This window comes from Leucopleurus acutus, assembly GCF_964270905.1.
Source record: "Leucopleurus acutus genome assembly, chromosome: 15".
NCBI lineage: Eukaryota > Metazoa > Chordata > Mammalia > Artiodactyla > Delphinidae > Leucopleurus > Leucopleurus acutus.
The window spans coordinates 48,634,413-48,651,400 of NC_139157.1; the positions used below are offsets into that span (position 1 = coordinate 48,634,413).

Below are 16,988 nucleotides of genomic sequence, written 5' to 3' on the forward strand. Positions count from 1 at the left end.
TTCTCTCCATCTACCGTTCCACTGTTGTAGGCCAGACCACCACTGTCTCTTGCCTGGAATCCTGCAGCGGCCTCCTAAGTGATTTCTACCTTCAGTCTTCACTCCACCTCACTGTCTGTACTGCAGTCATTGCCAGAAGCACATTTGATCATGTCAGCCTTCAAGTTGCTCTTAATTCACCATTGCTCTCAATTTCTTAATATAGCTTACAGAGCCTTGGCTTCTACATCACCAAGTTCATCTCCTAAACCTCTGTCCACTTTGTACTCTATAGCCTAGACATCATGAATTTCTTTAAGAGCCTCAAAACCCCTAAGTTTTCTTTGACCTCTGGATTTTTACACATGCTGTTCCTTCAGTCTGGGATATACTTTCCTCCCACCTATTTCATCTGATTAACTCCTTTATTTATCCTTTCTATCCTGACGAGATTTCCCCTTGACCTGCTAGTCTGAGTTAGGTGCTTCCCCTCTGTACTCCCATAGCATATCCTGTGCTGCTTCTCTTGGCAGTGATCACTTTGCTCTGCAGTTGGCTTTTGAACAGTTACCATCTTTCCCTCTAGAATATGGATGGTGCCTATTTTATACACCATTATAGGTATCCCCAGGGCCTGGTACATAGTGCAGTCTCATTAGTTACTTGTCAACTGGGTATTAAATGAAAGTGGTTCGGGCTTCCCTGGTGGCACAGTGGTTGAGAGTCTGCCTGCTGATGCAGGGGACACGGGTTCATGCCCCGGTCCGGGAAGATCCCACATGCCGCAGAGCGGCTGGGCCTGTGAGCCATGGCCGCTGAGCCTGGGCGTCCGGAGCCTGTGCTCCGCAACGGGAGAGGCCACAACAGTGAGAGGCCCACGTACCGCAAAAAAAAAAAAAAAGAAAAGAAAGTGGTTCAAGTAATTGAAGGTACACTAGTAATATAAAAGATAGAGAAAATTAATGAAGGCACTTAACATTTTATCTTAGTATTTAAAGGCCAGAGGAAGAATTTTACATAAAATGATAGTATTTACAATAACCAGAGATAAAAGGAGAGAAATTTTAAAAGATAACTGAAATTCAGTTAGAAAGGTAATAGGAAAAGTTCAGAGATAAGAGCCATACTTCCTAAGCAGACAATTTTATCCACATAAAATCAGGCTACTGATGCATAAGACAAGAAGGAATTTATTAAAAATTAGCTAAATCTAATACAATACATACATGTCAAAGTATAATAAAGAAAAAATTCCAGAAAATGTTATATCAGATGACATAAAAAGTAAACGAATAATAACTTGTTTATATTAGAGAAAAAGAACCAAAAAAATTACTCTTAAAGTGAATTGTGAAGGATAACAACAGAAGTTGCTGTAATCTTTCCAATGTCAGCTGTCAACTCTTATTAGCTCATTAGAAGGCAAGGTGAAAATAGAATTAAAAGGAAATAAGTAAGTTGACTTTAAAAATTGAATGTTTGAATAAACATGGTCTGATAAAATGCTTTATAATGTATATAAAAAGTTTGAGTCACTTTGAAAACTGTTCAGCTCTTAAACTGTAGCAAATCTGGAAGAGGATAATTCAGAAAATGACAAAGAATTTATCTTAGCTTTAATACTAGGAAAAATAAGAAACCACAATGGGAATTGAGCAATAGGATTTCTCAACTTCAAGACCTTTTATATTATGATAGAAACAAATAACCTAGAATCTGGAGTTAACCCAAGAAATCAGTTGATTCAACATAAAGACTAAAGCCATGTTGACAGACTCCATTTCTACATAAACTTTAAAGTTTCTTTCCATTACCAAACTTAATGGCTACCTTGCCAATAAAAATGTTCCTGGTATTGGAGGAAAATAATTGTTAATATACATGGCAAAGATTTTTTAAAATAAAAATACCTAGTGTTGGCAAGGGTAATATAATAAATGGGCACGCTTACATATATGCTACTGGTGAGAATGAATGCTTCTCAAACTTTAATGTACCTACAAATCACATGGAGACCTTGTTAAAAATGCGGATTGTGATTCAGAATCTGGGATAGGGCCTGAGTACATGCATTCCTACTGCAGGCTCTCTGGTGCCCATGCTTCTGGTCTGAGGGCCAGGTTTGTGTAGCAAGAAGGCTTTGAAATGTACATACCCTTTGACCTAATAATTCTAAGAATTTATCCTGAGAAGGCAGTCAAAGCAGCCACACATAGCTAAGATGAGGCACCTAAGGCTTTCCTAGAGGTTAACTAACTGCCCAAGATCACACAATTGGTAAATGATTGTGCCAGAGTCTGGTAGGGGTCTCTGATTCTCACCTGCCATGCAGTATTGTCTCCCTACATGTGTACTAGATTGACCTTCAAGAACCTGCGTTTTACAACTGTTGTGAAACAAACGTCGTTAGTAACAGTAGAAAATATACATTCAGTACAAATAATAAGTTTAAAGAGCATTTGGCAAGGAAAAATGTTTATGAAACAATATTAAGTGAAAAAAGTTAGCACAATTTATATAGTATGATTCTAATTTTATAAAGACAAAAATGCCTGTGTTTGTATCATATATATGCATGAAAAAAGGACAAAAGAAAATTATCAAAATCTTGAAGACAGTGTTTTTTTATTGCTGCTAGGTTGATTATGAGTGATTTCAATTTTTTTCTTTATGCTTTTCTATATTCTCTAAATTTTCTACCATGAACATATATCACCTATTTTTTGACCTTTTTAATTTGAAGTATTTCATATATAGGAAAGAATATATATGATGAAAATATGTAGTCTGTTTAGAATAATAAAATGAATAATACCCATTTACTCACCCTTCAGCCTGAGGGGTTGATATCCTGATATAGAGTATGTACCTAGGAAAGGAATTGCTGGGTCACAGGATACTCACATTTTCAACTCTTATAGTTCATGAGTCATTATCTTACAAAGTAATTGTAACAGTATAAACTCCTACATGCTGTGTGTAACAATTCTTATTTCTTCACACATTTACCAACATTTGGTTATGTGTTCCTTTTTAATTAGAAAAAACAATGGCTTGACTTAACACATACCATATAGGAAAACCAATCTTGGAACTTTCCATTAAAAATTGTAAATTGTGTGAGTGTTCTTAATAGTGTGTGATTCTCATGTCTACAGGTACGCCAACAGTAGCCTCATAAAGTACATGGAGAAACACAAGGTCAAGCCTGACAGCAAAGTGTTCCTCTTGGTAGGTGCATCTCTCCCAGACTGGGAACGTGGATCCTTTAGCACAGCCCTCACCCCACCCTGCTTACCACGGAATTGTCCCAGCTCTTCCTCCTCTTTAGAAAGAAAGGAAATTGGTGGATGCTGGGGCAAAATTAAATCTTTCTCTTTTGAGATGTCACCCGTGACTTTTAGCCTTGTCCAGTGGTTTATCAGCAGAAGAAAATTTAAATTCTAAAAGGGCTCTAATGCTAATGATTTCTGCTAGTCTCACATAAATGTGTCTAGTGTATTAATATTGTGGTGAGCTATACAAAATGGCATTTGATATTCTATTAGACATTAACACAAAAGTCAAAACATTGACTTGGAAACAAACTTTTCATGTGCTGTCAATTTCTTATGTGTTATTCAAGCTTCAGAAACTCCTTACTATGGATCCAACCAAGAGAATTACCTCAGAGCAGGCTCTGCAGGATCCCTATTTTCAGGAGGACCCCTTGCCGACATTAGAGTATGTATCCTTCCTTTTCTGTGTGCTTTGCTCCAGGCTGAGGATGTTGGATGGTGGCTGAAAGCAAGAGAAGCGCTTGTTACTGAAGTATTTTACTTTCTTTGTTAATACTGCTGCAGAGAAAAACTAGTCAAGAGGGAGGTCCTGTATTTTGAAACAGGCAAAGCTGTAGAGAGGTGTGAATGAAAACAAGTATTTTAGGAATGACCATTAATCCGTTTTACAGATGAAAACTAAAGCTGAGAACAGAGGAGACTTTTATAGGTCGGTCAGCCAGAACAGTTTACACCAAATCAGTAGGGAACTGAGATTTTAAAATTCTGTGTGTCTACTGTACAACCAGACTCCTCCACTTCCCCGTCCTTGTTACACCCACATATATAAATTGTGCTTGGATTTATTAGAGGGGCAGCTTTTCTTGAGAAAATTACTTTCACTGTGGAAGCAAACACACATTCAGTTGTTCTTAGTGCTGATGAAGTTTGTGTGGAGAAATTTCTATGTCATATATGTCAACTAGCTATAACCACAGTTAAGATGTGTTATTGAAAGTGGCAATTCATGTAAAACTTAGATGACAAATTGTTCTTTTCTTATTGCTTAAATTGTGTTGAGAGGCATAACCAGCCACAGATGAAGAGTAGGAAAAAAAAGTGGAATTTGTTTTAAGAAAAAAAATTTTTTTTAAGAAAAAATAGTGGAATTTTAAATGAACAAGGTCAGTGATATTGTAGATTTTACGTCATGACATGAATTCTTTTTTTTCCTTTTCATGGTTTTTAGTGTGTTTGCTGGCTGCCAGATTCCATACCCCAAACGAGAATTCCTTAATGAAGATGAACCTGAAGAGAAAGGTGACAAGGTATATACTGCACTTAGGAATGGATAATTTAATAATTCCTATATATTTAACTGCCTTTTATTTAATTATGTACTTACTTAATTGTAGATGTACTTTGCGATTTGAAATACGCATTCACAGATAAATGAACTTCCTGATTCGTCTTATTGCCTGTTTTATTCCCTGATTCTTACTTCTTGCTTTTTGTTTGTTCATGTCATTGCCGTCACTTTATGCAGGCTGCTTTTAAAGCATCACTCTATTCTTTGATTGCAGTTGACTCCTCCCCACACAGCCCTACTTTTCCAAATTGATTGAAAAGACTATTATAGCTGTTTTAATGAGTTGCTATTTCCTGTGTGCCTGTGCTCTTCAGTGGGATGTCTGTGACTGACTTGGAGGGTTACTGTGCAAATCTAAATGAACTTCAGAGAACGGGTCCTGTTCGGGGCTCAGTACTTTGACTTCTGGAGCTGCTGTATTCCCTGGCTGCTCCATTCTCTGGTCATTCCAGTCACTTTGGTGTCCCACAGAGGTCCCTCCCCAGGTTGGTCAGCAGTCTCATGTGCATATCGTGTCATGGAAGATGTAATTTAGTTCCACAGCAAGCTTGCTTTTTTTCCCTCTCTACAAGAATCAGCAACAGCAGCAGAACCAACATCCGCAGCCCGCAGCCCCGCCGCAGCAGGCAGCAGCCCCTCCACAGGCAGCCCCGCAGCAGCAGAACAGCACCCAGGCCAACGGGACTGCAGGAGGGGCCGGGGCGGGGCCCGGGGCCGCCGGAGCAGGGCTGCAGCACAGTCAGGACTCCGGCCTTAATCAGGTGCCTCCAAACAAGAAACCGCGGCTAGGGCCTTCAGGCACAAACTCAGGCGGGCCTGTAATGCCGTCAGATTATCAGGTACTCCCCTGAATTTTGTACTTTTTAATTTTCATATACTGTTAAAAAACTAAATGCAACTGAGTAAATTTTAAAGGTCTTATTGGCTATATTCAGTGATTCATGTGTCAGGTAGCATCTCCCCTAGCAAATACAGAGAAGCTCTGAAGAGCTGTACCAAATGGAAGACGTTTATCGGCAGAAGGAGGTGGGACAAGGACACTAACAGAGAGATGATTGTTTCGGGCCCGGGGAACCTTCCTTTGGGGACTACAGGAGTCTACCTAGATTACTTATCTAATGCTGACTAGGAGATTCCAGACTGACTGGGGAGGAGTACATTCCTGGGAGGGGCTGAAACTGCAGTTAGGTTAGGCACTGTCTCAGTTTGGTGATGTGGGCTTAGCACAAGTGACTCCATTTTGAGCCTATCGTCTCTTTTTTAACAATACATTTTATAAAATGGGAAGTAGACTTATAGTAGATCCTTTTAGAATTAAGTGGTACTTAACTCTAAAGTTTGACTATACAAACTGTACAATCCTGTTTTAGGGCGTTATATGAAAATGAAGATTTTTGTCATTTCACGTAATTGCAAGATATTTTGTTTCTTGATTTGATTATCCTAAAACCCTGAGGAGGGAAGGTGAGGCAGGCAGCTCCTCCTCAAAGAAAATGTCTCATTTTACCCTTACAGCTGCCTATCAGGTTTGAGTCAGAAAAAGATACCTAGATAGATAAGCAATTGAAAAGGGAGAGGAAAAAAGTAAGCAGCATACTTCAGAAGGATCTGCCATCACTGGGAGGAAATAATCAGTAAGTAGCCACATAAACATAGAAGAGAAAGGGACTAAGATTGAGACTTCTCAGGAATAACTGTTAAATCTCACTAGAAATAATTTTGAGGCTGGAAAATACATTTTGTTATTAAGATTTAAAAGAAAACTACAATTGTATTACCAATTCAGGAAATTAAAGGTATTACCAATTCAGGAAATTAAAGGAAAAAAGTCTAAGGATTGGTATTTGGAGAGAGAGGTAAAAATACTGGTGAAAACTGTAGGGATTCTTGGGAGAAAAAAAAGTTTTCAAGGTAGTAACAAGGTAAGAAAAGATCTAAGAAGGGAAAGGAATTTAAAGGTTAAAAAAAAAAGGTTTAGAACCACAGTCCCTCAGGGAACTGGTGGAGAAGAAGCACACAGGAGATAGATAACAGAAAACAAAACCATGAGCAAGGAAGACAAACTCACTGATTAGGAACTGGAAACAAGAGAAACATTAACAAGAAAGACATAATAAATAGCTGTCTAACTGGCTTTACATTCTGAATATCTCAGCACAACTACTTTGAGAACTTATCTTGGAAGATTCCCTGCAAGCAGAGGAGTATATAATAGCACTTCCATTGGTTCCAATTAAAGTAATCAAGGCATCAGTTTGATCTGCTAAAAACAGCTTGCTATTTGGGTAGTAGTCATGAACATATTTGAATTTTACTATAAAGTCAGTTTTCCCCCTAACATTAGTTTATTCTTATTATATGAGCAACAAACCTTTACTATATACTGGCTCGTCTTTGTGTCTCTGATTGTGTTATATTAACCTGATTATAGTCGATCATGGACAGATTACTTAGCTATTGTATTTATTCCTTTCAAATCCAGGAGTTCTTCAAATGCTTTTCTTTGTCCATACTGAGCTGTCTACTTAAAAATAAAATAGCATATCTGTGAAATGGGTAGCTTTCTCAGCTAGTTAGTTGGAAAGACTAGCATGAGGGGTGAGGGAGTCCCATTGCACCTGTCTGCAACTCTCATGTTATCGACACATTTGTTCTTTATCCAGTACGGAGGAGCTACTATGCTGAGTCTAATCAGCTAAAGTGAAAGCAGTCGTAGCCAGCTCAGCAACTGTAGGCCTTGTGAATGGAAAGGACATTTTTTTTTTCCATAATAAACTGACAATAAAACATCGTTAGAATCTGGAAAGGCTTCTTACAACAACACAACTCGTCAGAGTTGTGTAACACAGGAAGGAGTTAAGCGAGATTATTTTTAACCAAGACTATCTTATTGCTCTGTTGTCTTGGACCCGATGTTGCAAGTCCAGCTTGGCTGCCTCTTGTGCGCTGAGTGGGGCACGCTTGCTTATTTGTCCTTCCGCAAACCGCCAGTGCCACCTCAAGGTCATTTACATTTTTAACTCCAAGTAATAGCTTTATTACATATGATCTTTCCCACTTCGCTCACAGGAAGAACCAGCCTTCTGGGCATAGCCAAAGACACTGGTTCCAGCTATGCTTATATTTAACCAGGCACCCTGTTCTTATTCCATAGGTGAATTTTTCTTTTACATATTTTTTTCATATTTGCCCTTGGTACTATGAAGATGAATGTTTCACTTAAGGTAATAAAAATACATTGAACTGAAATACATTTGTCTCAGCCTTCTCTTGAGAGCATTTTCACATATGAAATTTTTAAAAATTCTAAATGTTACCTGAAGGACTTCTCTGGTGGTCCAGTGGCTAAGACTCCGCGCTCCCAATGCAGGGGGCCTGGGTTCGATCCCTGGTCAGGGAACTAGATCCCTCATGCCACAACTAAAGATCCCAGGTGCCGCAACTAAGACCCTGTGCAGCCAAATAAATAAATAAATAATTTAAAAAAAATAAATGTCACCTGAAGTTTATAAAAAGCACTTATTGCTGCCACCCCTACCCAGCCTTGCCTGGCTCTGTCATGTAGGTGATACTGCTGAAGCCACTCTAGCCTCTCCCTCTGAAAACTCTTTTCTCTAAAAGACGATTTCTTAATCACAACAACTTTGTTATTTATAATGAGAAAACTAACAGCACATCAGTATACATTATGAACACCACCGATTCAATATGCCAAACTGATTATTGCTGTTTGCAAATCTCAGTTATGCAAAGAGAAACTAACCAAAAGTAGCCTAAGTTTCCCCTCTACCTTTCGTTGCCAGTGTAGCTTATCTCCCAAAGAAATCCAGCCAACTTTCGTGCATGCCAGAACAGTGATGGCAGGCTGTGATGTCAAGTCAGCAAAATGTATTAACAAACTAAATTAACTGTCGCTACGATGGGTCAGAACCGGGAGCCTCTGATGAGAATGGCTCATCTCTCCGTCCTGTTGTGATTAGCATCTTGAGCTGTTCCCTTCCTCCATCAGTCACTCCCTTTTCCTGTTTCCTTCTCCTAGCACTCCAGTTCGCGCCTGAATTACCAAAGCAGTGTTCAGGGATCCTCTCAGTCCCAGAGCTCACTAGGCTATTCCTCCTCATCTCAGCAGAGCGCACAGTACCACCCATCTCACCAGGCCCACCGCTACTGACCCGCTACAGCCAGAGCACAGACTCCAGCAATATGACGTCTGCATTGAAGAGAACCAAAAATGCAAACTCTGATGCTGTTTAAAACTCATCCACTTAGGAGGAAAACTATTTACTGAGCATTTTGCAGGACTGACTGATGTCTTTATTGACTTAAAGAAGATTTTTGTGGTTTCCCCAGCACCCTTTCCCTGCATGTGTTCCATTGTGACTTCTCTGATAAAGCGTCTGATCTAATCCCAGCACTTAACTTCTGTAACCTTCAGCATTTTGGGGGAGGATTTCCTGGTGCACCTTTCTCATGCTGTAGCAATCTCTATGATTTATCTTTTCAAAGCTCTTTTACTAGGATTTTAATGTTTTAGAAACAGGATTCCAGTGGTGTATAGTTTTGTACTTCATGAACTGATCTAGCAACACAGGTAAATATGCACCTTTTAAAGCACTATGTTGTTTTCACAGAATATAACTCTTTTGCTCATGGAAGTCTTAAATGGGAACTGTTACTGTCCCACAGTACTTTACTATTACGTTTTTATTTCTCTAGTTTCAGGGAAGGTCTAATAAAAAGACAAATGGTGGTACAGAGGGAACCTGCAACCAAAAACAGCCTAGATCTTTGCAGTTACTATGCTTTATGCTATGAAGAACTAAAGTACGTGGTAATTTTTATATAACCATTCATATGGAACTTAGTTCCCAGAATCATCTTATTCTGAATAGTATCCAGTAATTAAGAATTATAATTTTAACCTTCATGTAGCTTACGTCTACTTTAAAAAGGGTTTCAAGAGCTTTGATGAAATACAGTCCTCTGGTGACCCACACCAGAAAACTGAAGAGAATATTAACTGCACTAGGATTTCTTTAAGGAGTAATGTTGATCAAAGGGAAGGAAAAGCTTTTAGTGTGTATTGTACATAAAGTTGGCTTCTCTAAAGAACTGTTGGTTTCTTCACATCTGGGTCAGTTTGAGTAACTTTCTTACATAATCAAGGGTACTCAAATAGAAGCCTGCAAATTAATCTGCTTTTAAAATAAAGAGCAGTGTTCTCCATTCGTATTTGCATTAGACATAGAGTGACTATTTTTAAAGCATGTTAAAAATTTAGGTTTTGTTCATGTTTAAACTATGTATTATGTATGCATAATTTTGCTGTTATTACTGAAACTTAATTCTGTCAAGAATCTTTTCATTGCACTGAATGCTTTCTTTTGCCCCTAGGAGAAAACTTAATAATTGTGCCTAAACTATGGGCAGATAGTATACGACCTATTAGATAAGTGCTATTTGCATTTCTATGATCTATGACTTAGAGACTGAGCTCTTTCTTAGCCAGCGTGAGGACGCTCAGCAGAGTCACAAGGAAATGTAAAGACTTAGAGCTCCCATTGTAATGTAAGGGGCAAGTAACTTGTGTTGTTCTAAATGCTACTAGCAGCACCAGCCTCGTTTTAATGTTTTCTTGAGCTAGAAGAAATAGCTGATTATTGTATATGCAAGTTATATGCATTTTTTAACTCTTCTTTGTGAACTTATCTACCTGGTTATGATACTCTGGGTCCATATACAAGTAAAATAAGTTTTAGACAGAAGCCAGTATACATTTTGCACTATTGATGTGATCCTGTAGCCAGCAAGGACCTTACTGATCTCAGCATAATAATGCTTATTAATAACAAAGACTATACAGTGACACTCATCAACACTGAAGATGAAACTGTTGACATGCTCCACTGGAAGGAATTTCTGATTGTCTCCATAGTAATTTACCCCTTCCATTTTTGCAAATGAGAAATTAGTAGCCCTCTGCATAACGTAGCTACCCAAGTAAAGTTCTGTCCTGTGACCTGAAGCCTCACTGTCATCAGATGCTCACTGCACCCTTACCTCGTGCCCAGCATTATGCTGGGGGGTAAGACACAAAGGGCAAGACCTACTTCCTGTCCTTGAAGAGCTTATGATTGATTCCATGACAGGACGCTTTCCTGGGATGACAGGCTCATAAATGAAACCATCTTAGAACATGAAGGTCTATTCGTTTACTTCTAAACCCACTTGGAGAGAGTTATTATTCCAAATTTTGCTCTGTAATAAACAAGTGTCATGGAGAGGTTTCTATGTTTGTCTACCTTCAAGAAAGCCAGCAATTAATATCACCACAGGCATTAATATATATTTGAAATGTTCACAGCAGCCTTTCAACAATAGTTGGGTGGCCCTTGTAGGCAGAACACGACTAAGTGTTTGTAGGAAATTACAGTGAAAATAGAAGCTCTGTTCCTGCCCTCAAGGAGAGCTTACATTTAGTAAAAGACGAACCCAAATATGTGCATGAACCAAAATATCATGCCCCTTAATACTTTATAAGCAACTTTGATATAAATCCTTGTGATATGCGCTTATATGATCATGGGACTACCCTGCTTTCCTTGTATGTAGTGAATTTTAGTGGCAGAACTGATACAGAAACCGTGAGGGGATGTTTTCAGTTGCTCCCGGTGTTCTCCACACAGGATCTAGCCAGATACGCCAATTACACGTGTGACTGGGTTTCTGGTCACTGCACTGGTACTGGCCCTTTCCTCCTGTGCTCTTGCCTGAGAGTTGGTGATGCCCACTGGTGCTCATTACCCTTTGAAATAATTTTGGTTCATAATTTCCTTTTCCTTGTAAAGGGGAACAAAGCCTTTAACATACTTATGGGCCCTAAAACTGGGGGACCTCGAAGGAGACCTGTGAAGCTTTTTGAGGTTAAAATTTACCTTTTTGGTCCCCAAATGACCCCATTCCTCTTTAAAAATTTATTACCATCAATGTCCCCTGAGAATGCAGGGTGGGCTTCCAAACCAGGGGAGGTTATGGGAAGGAAGGAAGGAAGCACAGTGAAGGTCTTCTGCACTCCACAGTACAAATCAGTTTCCGAGTTAGCTTTCTGGTAAGTTGTGTGGTTGGGAAAAGGGATTCTAGGGTTTCAGGACAGCTGAGTCAAGGGTAAGGTAGCCTGGTGGCAGGACTGATACTATGAGGCTGAAACAATCCTTATGATGAAGTAGATCATGCAGTAACATACAAAAACCAAGGACATGTATATTTTTATATCTGTGTGGTTTTAAAACTTTAGTACTTAGAACTTTGAACTTCTGCACTACTCTTTGCTCTTGTAAACACAATTTACATTTAAGAATGGAAAGGGATGGCATTTGCTTACGTGTTCACTGCCTCATTCCTGGTGAAGCAACTGCTAGTTGTATGCCTCTAAAAGGATGCTGTTTTCTCTGCTAAAGATAAAAGAAAAAATAGTTGGACAATAAGACTTGCAGCTTAATCTGCTTTGAATAATTGTATGTAACAGAAACTATACAATGAAGGAATATTCTATGAAAATTATGAATCCTAACCTCTATGGTGTTATCTTTCTGGGGAATGGAGAAAGGCAGTGAAATGGCAGTTAGACTAAAGGAGGCTTGAAGGATTCAAGTATAAATAATATTTTATATAAAACATAGCTGTTTAGGTTTCCTTAATCTTCAAGAATAGTCACAAATATCATAAAAGCAAAGTTCATTGTTTTAGGATTTTTTTAAAATGTGTTGTACCTAAGGCCATACTTACTCTTCTGTGCTATCACTGCAAAGGAGTGATATGTATGTATTATATGAAAAAAAAAATCCTTAATGCACTGTTATCTCTTAAATATTTAGTAAATTAATACTATTTAATTTTTTTAAAGATTTGTCTGTGTAGACACTAAAAGTATTACACAAAATCTGGACTGAAGATGTCCTTTTTAACAATTTAAAGTACTTTTTATATATGTTATGTAGTATATCCTCTCTAAACTGCCTAGTTTGTATTTCCCATAATTCCTATTTGTGAAGTGTACCTGTCGTCGTCTCTTTTTTCAGTCATTTTCTGCACGCGTCCCTCTTTATACAATTATAGACATGACTGTGTGTGCTTTCCACACACTGCTGCGAGGTGTGCACTCAGAGCCAGCTGCCCCCCGCCCCTGCACCCTGCCTTCCAGCGAGGCTTGCTCCGCGGGGTGCAGGATGAGCTGCTGCTTTGGAGCCGAGTGTTTTCCGCTTTTGAGTTGTCCTGACATCCTTCCTGAAATGACTGTTAAGACAAAAATAAATTACATTGCATTTATTTTATATTCTTGGTTGTAATAAAATTTAATTGACTTGTTTCAGTGTGAATTTTTTAAATATAGGAAAAACTCTTGCTACAACAACTTTTAATGTTAAATTTTTATGTGTGTGCCTCGAAGCTTTTCAGATTACACTTGTCCTGCAGAGATGCAAAGTCTCCCTGTGAGCTGCAGTATGTTATTTTATTCAGGATGCTTATGACATCAAAAAACCAAAGAGACAAGGCTTGCAAATACCTCAGAAGCAAAATGACAGTTTTTTAAAACATCTGTAGGGGAACTATCCTTTAAAAAAAAAAAAAATGGGGCTTCCCTGGTGGCGCAGTGGTTAAGAATCCGCCTGCCAATGCAGGGGACAGGGGTTCGAGCCCTGGTCCGGGAAGATCCCACATGCCGCGGAGTAACTAAGCCTGTGTGCCACAACTACTGAAGCCCGTGCGCCTAGAGCCCATGCTCCGCAACAAGAGAAGCCACGGCAATGAGAAGCCCACACACCGCAATGAAGAGTAGCCCCTGCTCGCCGCAACTAGAGAAAGCCCACGTGCAGCAATAAAGACCCAACACAGCCAAAAATTAATTAATTAATTAAAAAAAAATTAGAATGTTTTAGTAAAAACAAGTAGGCAGCATTTTGTGGGTAGAATGGCAATGGGAGTTTCTCCTTTTATAAGGACATTCTGTTGTACCTGGCTGCCTCTTCTTACAACTTACTTGATGAATCTTCTATGGTTATTCCAATGGTTAAAGGCATCATGGAGTGAACTGAAGAATGTTTAAGTGACATAAACACAAAACTTCATTTCTATTTGAAATAGATATTGCACATGTCCAAATGCTTCACTGCTTGACACAGATTGTATATTTAATACTGTGATACTTATAGGGTAGAGCTTCTCTTGGAAAACCTCTTTGACCACAGCTGCCTTTCTAAGCAGCCACCTGGGTAAGAGAAAGCAGACGACTGCACAAACCCCTTACCACTCCTGGGAAAATAGCTTGAAAGTATGGGTCTGTCTCCCTAGCCAACTGTAAATTCTTTGTGAAGGGTCTGGATTTTATTCCTCCTGCACTCCTAGCACCTGGCATGATGCCCAACACAGAGCATACGATTAACATGGCGAGTCATTAGCATCAGTTTTGTACATTGGCACAGAACTCCTTGATATGCTGTATTTGTATATGGACAGGGATGAACCAATATATTTTTGTTCCATGAATAATGAAAATGCTAGAAATAGGCATTACTTTTTTTTTTCTTTTTAAAAATTTATTTATTTATTGTTGAGGTATAGTTGATGTATAATATTATATGTTTCAGATGTACCACATAGTGATTCATAATTTTTAAAGGTTATACTCTATTTATAGTTATTATAAAATATTGGCTATATTCCCTGTGTTGTACAATATATCCTTGTAGCTTATTTATTTTATACAGAGTAGTTTGTACCTCTTAATCTCCTACCTCTGTCTTGCCCCTCGCCACTTCCCTATCCTCTCCCCTTCCCCATTAATAACCACTAGTTCTCTATATCTATGAGTCAGTTTCTTCCTTTTTTGTTATATTCACTAGTTTGTTGTATTTTTTTAGAGTCCACATATAAGTGATAACATAATTTGTCTTTCTCTGTCTGACTTGTCTCACTAAGCATAATACCCTCCAAGCCTATCCATTTTGCTGCAAATGGCAAAATTTCATTTTTTTTCTATGGCTGAGTAGTATCCCATTATTTTTATATATATAATGGGATATATATATGTGTGTATATATATCACATCTTCTTTATCCATTCGTCTGTTGATGGACACTTAGGTTGCTTCCATATCTTGACTATTGTAAATAATGCTGCTATGAACATTGGGGTGCATGTATCTTTTTGAATTAGCATTTTTATTTTCTTTGGATATATACACAGGAGTGGGATTCCTGGATCATAAGGTAGTTCTATTTTTTAGCTTTTTGAGGGACCTCCATACTGTTTTCCACAGTGGCTGCACCAGTTTACAGTGTACAGGGTTCCCTTGGGGCATTACTTTCTTAAAATAGGTTCATTTCTTATATTTTTTGGCTGCAAAGTCATAATAAAATATCACCTCAGAGGAACAAACAATTCAAACTGCATTTGAATAAAAGATTAGGCCAAGTTAGTCATACTTGCCATCTTCTTTAGATGCCATCTTTCCTTTGGTCCTCCTAGAGGAGGGCATCTTAAAGCCTCGCATAGCATTTATCTAGCAGGCAGCGGAAAGCCAGCTTGGACAAGCAACACACAAACATAACAGGAAAATTTGTTCATTTGATCTAAATGAGAGAATATAGGGGAAAGAAATGAAAATACTGACTTAAAACATTAATATATATTTAGCACATTCCTCCTGATTTTTCACACTTTCTGCTCTTCAGACTTGTGCAAAGTACTGCTGAATTTTTGTCACACAAAGATGCTATTAAGGACTAGATGTTTGTGTCCTCCCCCCCAATTCTTATGTTGAAGGCCTTATCCCCAGTGTGGCTATTTTGTAGATGGGATGTTTATGGACATAAACATGAGGTCCATGTTTGAGGTCACAAGGGTAGGGCCCTGATCCAATAACATTAGTGTCCCAGTAAGAGGAGACACAAGAGAATGTGCTCATGCTCTCCCTTCGTTCTCCCCACTCCCTTCTCCCTACTCTTTCTCTCTCCCCTTCTTTTTCTTCCCTCCTCTCTCTCCCTCTCTCTCCCCCCAACCCCACCCCTCCCTACCATGTGAGGACACAGCAAGAAGGTGGCATCTGCAAGCCAGGAAGACAATCTTCACCAGAAACTGAACCCTGCCAGACTGATCTTGGACTTCACAGCCTCCAGAACTGTGAGAAAACAAATTTCTGTTATTTAAGCCATCTAGTCTATGGTATTTTGTTATAGGAACCTGAGCAGACTAATACATATTTTGGACTAAGAAGTAGGGTGCTGCAGTAACAAACACCTAAAAATGTAGAAGGGGCCTGGGAACTGGGTAGTGGGTAGAAGCTGAAAGATGTGCATGCTAGAAATATAAAGTGTTAAAGGCAATTCAGGGGGCTTCCCTGGTGGTGCAGTGGTTGGGAGTCCGCCTGCCGATGCAGGGGACGTGGATTCGTGCCCAGGTCCGGGAGGATTCCACGTGCTGCAGAGCGGCTGGGCCCATGAGCCATGGCCGCTGGGCCTGCGCGTCCGGAGCCTGTGCTCTGCAACGGGAGAGGGGCCACAGCAGTGAGAGGGCCACGTACCGCAAAAAAAACAAAAAACAAAAAAGGCAGTTCAGAAAGAAAAGACAGCTGGAGAGAAAACTTCCATCTTCTTAGGATAAAGAACATAAATAATCATGAACAGAATGTTGGTAGAAACATGGACATTAAATGACATTCTGCTGAGCTCTCAGATGAAAATGAGAAACAGGTCATTGGAAACTGGAGAAAAGGCAATCCTTCTTACAAAGTGGCAAAGAACTTAGCTGAACTGTGCTCTAGTGTTTTGTAGGAGGTAGAAATTTTGAGCAATGAAATTGCTCTTAAAAGATCTCTCTTTGGGCGGAGGGGAAGTTGGCGGAAGAGTAGGATGTGGAGATCACCTTCCTCCCCACAGATACACCAGAAATACATCTACACGTGGAACAACTCCTACAGAACACCTACTAAATGCTGGCAGAAGACCTCAGACCTCCCAAAAGGCAAGAAACTCCCCAGGTACCTGCGTAGGGCAAAAGAAAAAAAAAGAAAAAACAGAAACAAAAGAATAGGGACAGGACCTGCACCAGTGGGAGGGAGCTGTGAAGGAGGAAAGGTTTCCACACACTAGGAAGCCCCTTCGCGGGTGGAGACTGCAGGTGGCGGAGGGGAGAGCTTCAGGCCGCGGAGGAGAGCACAGCAACGGGTACGGGGGGCGAAGTGGAGAGATTCCCGCACGGAGGATTGGTGCCGACCGGCACTCCGACAGGCTTGTCTGCTCGCCCGCCAGGGCAGGCGGGGCTGCGAGCTGAGGCTCGGGCTTTGGTCGGAGCACAGGGAGAGGACTGGATTTGGCAGCGAGAACACA

The 16,988-nt window shown here is 39.6% G+C and overlaps 1 protein-coding gene across 4 annotated transcripts in view; it reads left to right on the forward strand.

Moving 5' to 3' along the window:
- CDK19 (cyclin dependent kinase 19) overlaps positions 1-12,893 on the forward strand; it is a 179,250-nt gene extending 166,357 nt beyond the window's left edge. For 3 of the 4 annotated variants that reach the window (XM_082856072.1, XM_082856073.1, XM_082856075.1), the window contains 5 exons: positions 3,138-3,210; positions 3,605-3,702; positions 4,486-4,564; positions 5,178-5,444; positions 8,645-12,893. In XM_082856072.1, coding sequence (XP_082712198.1) covers positions 3,138-3,210; positions 3,605-3,702; positions 4,486-4,564; positions 5,178-5,444; positions 8,645-8,776 — 649 coding nt within the window. In that variant the 3' untranslated portion in view covers positions 8,777-12,893. The remainder of the gene's footprint in view (positions 1-3,137; positions 3,211-3,604; positions 3,703-4,485; positions 4,565-5,177; positions 5,445-8,644) is intronic. The other variant, XM_082856074.1, reaches the window with a different exon arrangement.
- Positions 12,894-16,988: the final 4,095 nt, after the last annotated feature.